This window comes from Pteropus alecto, unplaced genomic scaffold, assembly GCF_000325575.1.
Source record: "Pteropus alecto unplaced genomic scaffold, ASM32557v1 scaffold462, whole genome shotgun sequence".
In the NCBI taxonomy this organism is placed as follows: Eukaryota; Metazoa; Chordata; class Mammalia; order Chiroptera; family Pteropodidae; genus Pteropus; species Pteropus alecto.
The window spans coordinates 341,614-343,694 of NW_006431936.1; the positions used below are offsets into that span (position 1 = coordinate 341,614).

The 2,081-nt window shown below is 41.9% G+C and overlaps 1 protein-coding gene across 1 annotated transcript; it reads right to left on the bottom strand.

Annotated features, from left to right (window-relative positions):
- Positions 1–695: 695 nt before the first annotated feature.
- Positions 696–1,636, bottom strand: LOC102885061 (olfactory receptor 4Q3-like). The gene is given in 2 exon segments (XM_015585577.1): positions 696–727; positions 730–1,636. Coding segments are annotated over 2 exon segments (939 nt in total).
- Between the last annotated feature and the right edge of the window lie 445 nt (positions 1,637–2,081).

The window sequence follows — 2,081 nt, forward strand, 5'->3', positions numbered from 1 at the left end:
CCAGTTTATCAACTTGCCCCCACTATATTACCATTTAAAGAAATGGGGTGCCTCTCCCCAAACGGCCTCTATAGCAGAATACTAAGAGCTTGCATCATCCAGACTCCCAGACTTCCTTTTCTTCACACACGAACTTCTCTAAGAACGTGGGTTCATTCAAGTGAGTTATTCGACTGCATTTCTAAAATTTGGCACAACACAGTACACAGTTCTTGAGTGAACACTAAGACACAGGGTGATTAGTGATGTTTTCAGGCTTCATTAGAGACAGGACAAAACGGAGTCACACTGCTTCCAAAGAGGCTCTGATGAGACATGAGAAGGAACTTCCTGACACCAGAGCAGGCCACAAAAAAAGATGTAATATCTTCTTTCATTTGAATAGAGTTTAAAAGAGAAATGAGTAAAATAAAGGAAGACTACTAACAGACAAAGGATAGAAGAGTCGATCTTTCAAGGCATCCTCTTGACTCTAGTACTCAGTTAATGACTGTTGTCATTTGTTGGCCAGTAAACACTTCTGAGTCCCCTGCTTAATATTTAACGTCTGCCTCCCAACTATAATCAAGAGCAATGCAATTATAATTTATATGCTGGCTTCTCTTTTATACCAAAGTCACAAAATTGGTTTTCATGCATGAAAAAGTATCCCAAGAAAGAGTATGTTTTCTAAATCACCTCTTTTTGTTCATTCTTTAACATGGCAGCAGGATGCCACATGCTTTTTCCTCAGTTTCTTCATGGCTGTCTTCATATCAGTATTTCTGAGTGTGTAAATGAGGGGATTTAACATAGGTGTGACTACCGTGTAAAAGACAGAAAATACCTTATCTACAGAGAAGCTGCAGAAAGGCCTCAGGTAAATGAATACACATAGTACAAAGATCAGGCTGACCACCGTTAAGTGGGAGGCACAGGTAGAGAGTGCCTTGCTCCGGCCCTGGCGGAAGCGAGTTCTCAGGGTGATGAGAATGACAGCATAAGAAAAGAGCAAGACTAAGAAGCAGACAAGAGACAGTAGCCCACTGTTTGAGACCATCAGCACCTCCACCACATATGTGTCCATGCAAGCCAGCTTGATGACCTGTGGGACATCACAGTAGAAGTTGTCCAATTCGTTGGGACCACAGAAGGGCAGCTGGATGACCAGTATGACTTGTGTGATAGAGTGAATGAAACCCCCACACCAGCAGGCAAAAACCAGATGAAAGCACAGCTGGCGGTTCATGACTGTCAGGTAGTGCAAAGGATTACATATGGCAACATACCTATCGTAGGCCATGACTGTCAACAGAAACATCTCACTGGCTCCCAGAAAGTGCAGGAAGTAAATCTGGGCCAGGCATCCTGGAAAAGAGATGGTCTTGCCCTGCTGTAGGAAATCCCCTAACATCTTGGGTACAGTGACACAGCTCAGGCACAGGTCAATGAAAGACAGATGGCTCAAAAAATAGTACATAGGAGATTGGAGTAGGTGAGCATCAACTTGCACTGTTACCACTATCAAGAGGTTTCCCAGGACAATAGCCATATAACACAACAAAAATATTAAGAAGAGAAATAGCTGCAGCTCCCAAGAGGATGATAGGCCCAGAAGAACAAATTCTGTCACCTTAGAAGCATTTTCTTTTTTCATCAAGTCGAGAATACCAAGTGACCTAGAAAAAGAATTAAATTGGAACGAGAGATTTAAGTTAGACAAAAGGCAAACAAAAAAAAGTCATCAGATTTTGAGTCTGGTGTTTATAGAATCATATTCCAAGATGAAAAATACTTAATGTAGGAATGTAGGAAATGTACATTCCTGTATAAATAAAAGAAGGACCATCATTTTGCATCCCTTCCAACTCTTTATTCCTGTAATGCTTTTAAATTGCATTTACAACAAACTAGAAAGGGAGACAATGATCTGGGCTTGAGGTGATGAGAGCATGAGAATCATTTTATTTTTTTAATAGACAGAATTATATTCTTTAAAGCAGGGGTCACCAACTCCTGGGCTGCGGAACAGTACCGATCCGTGGCCTGTTAGGAACCGGGCCACACAGCAGGGGTACCGATCCGTGGCCTGTTAGGAACCA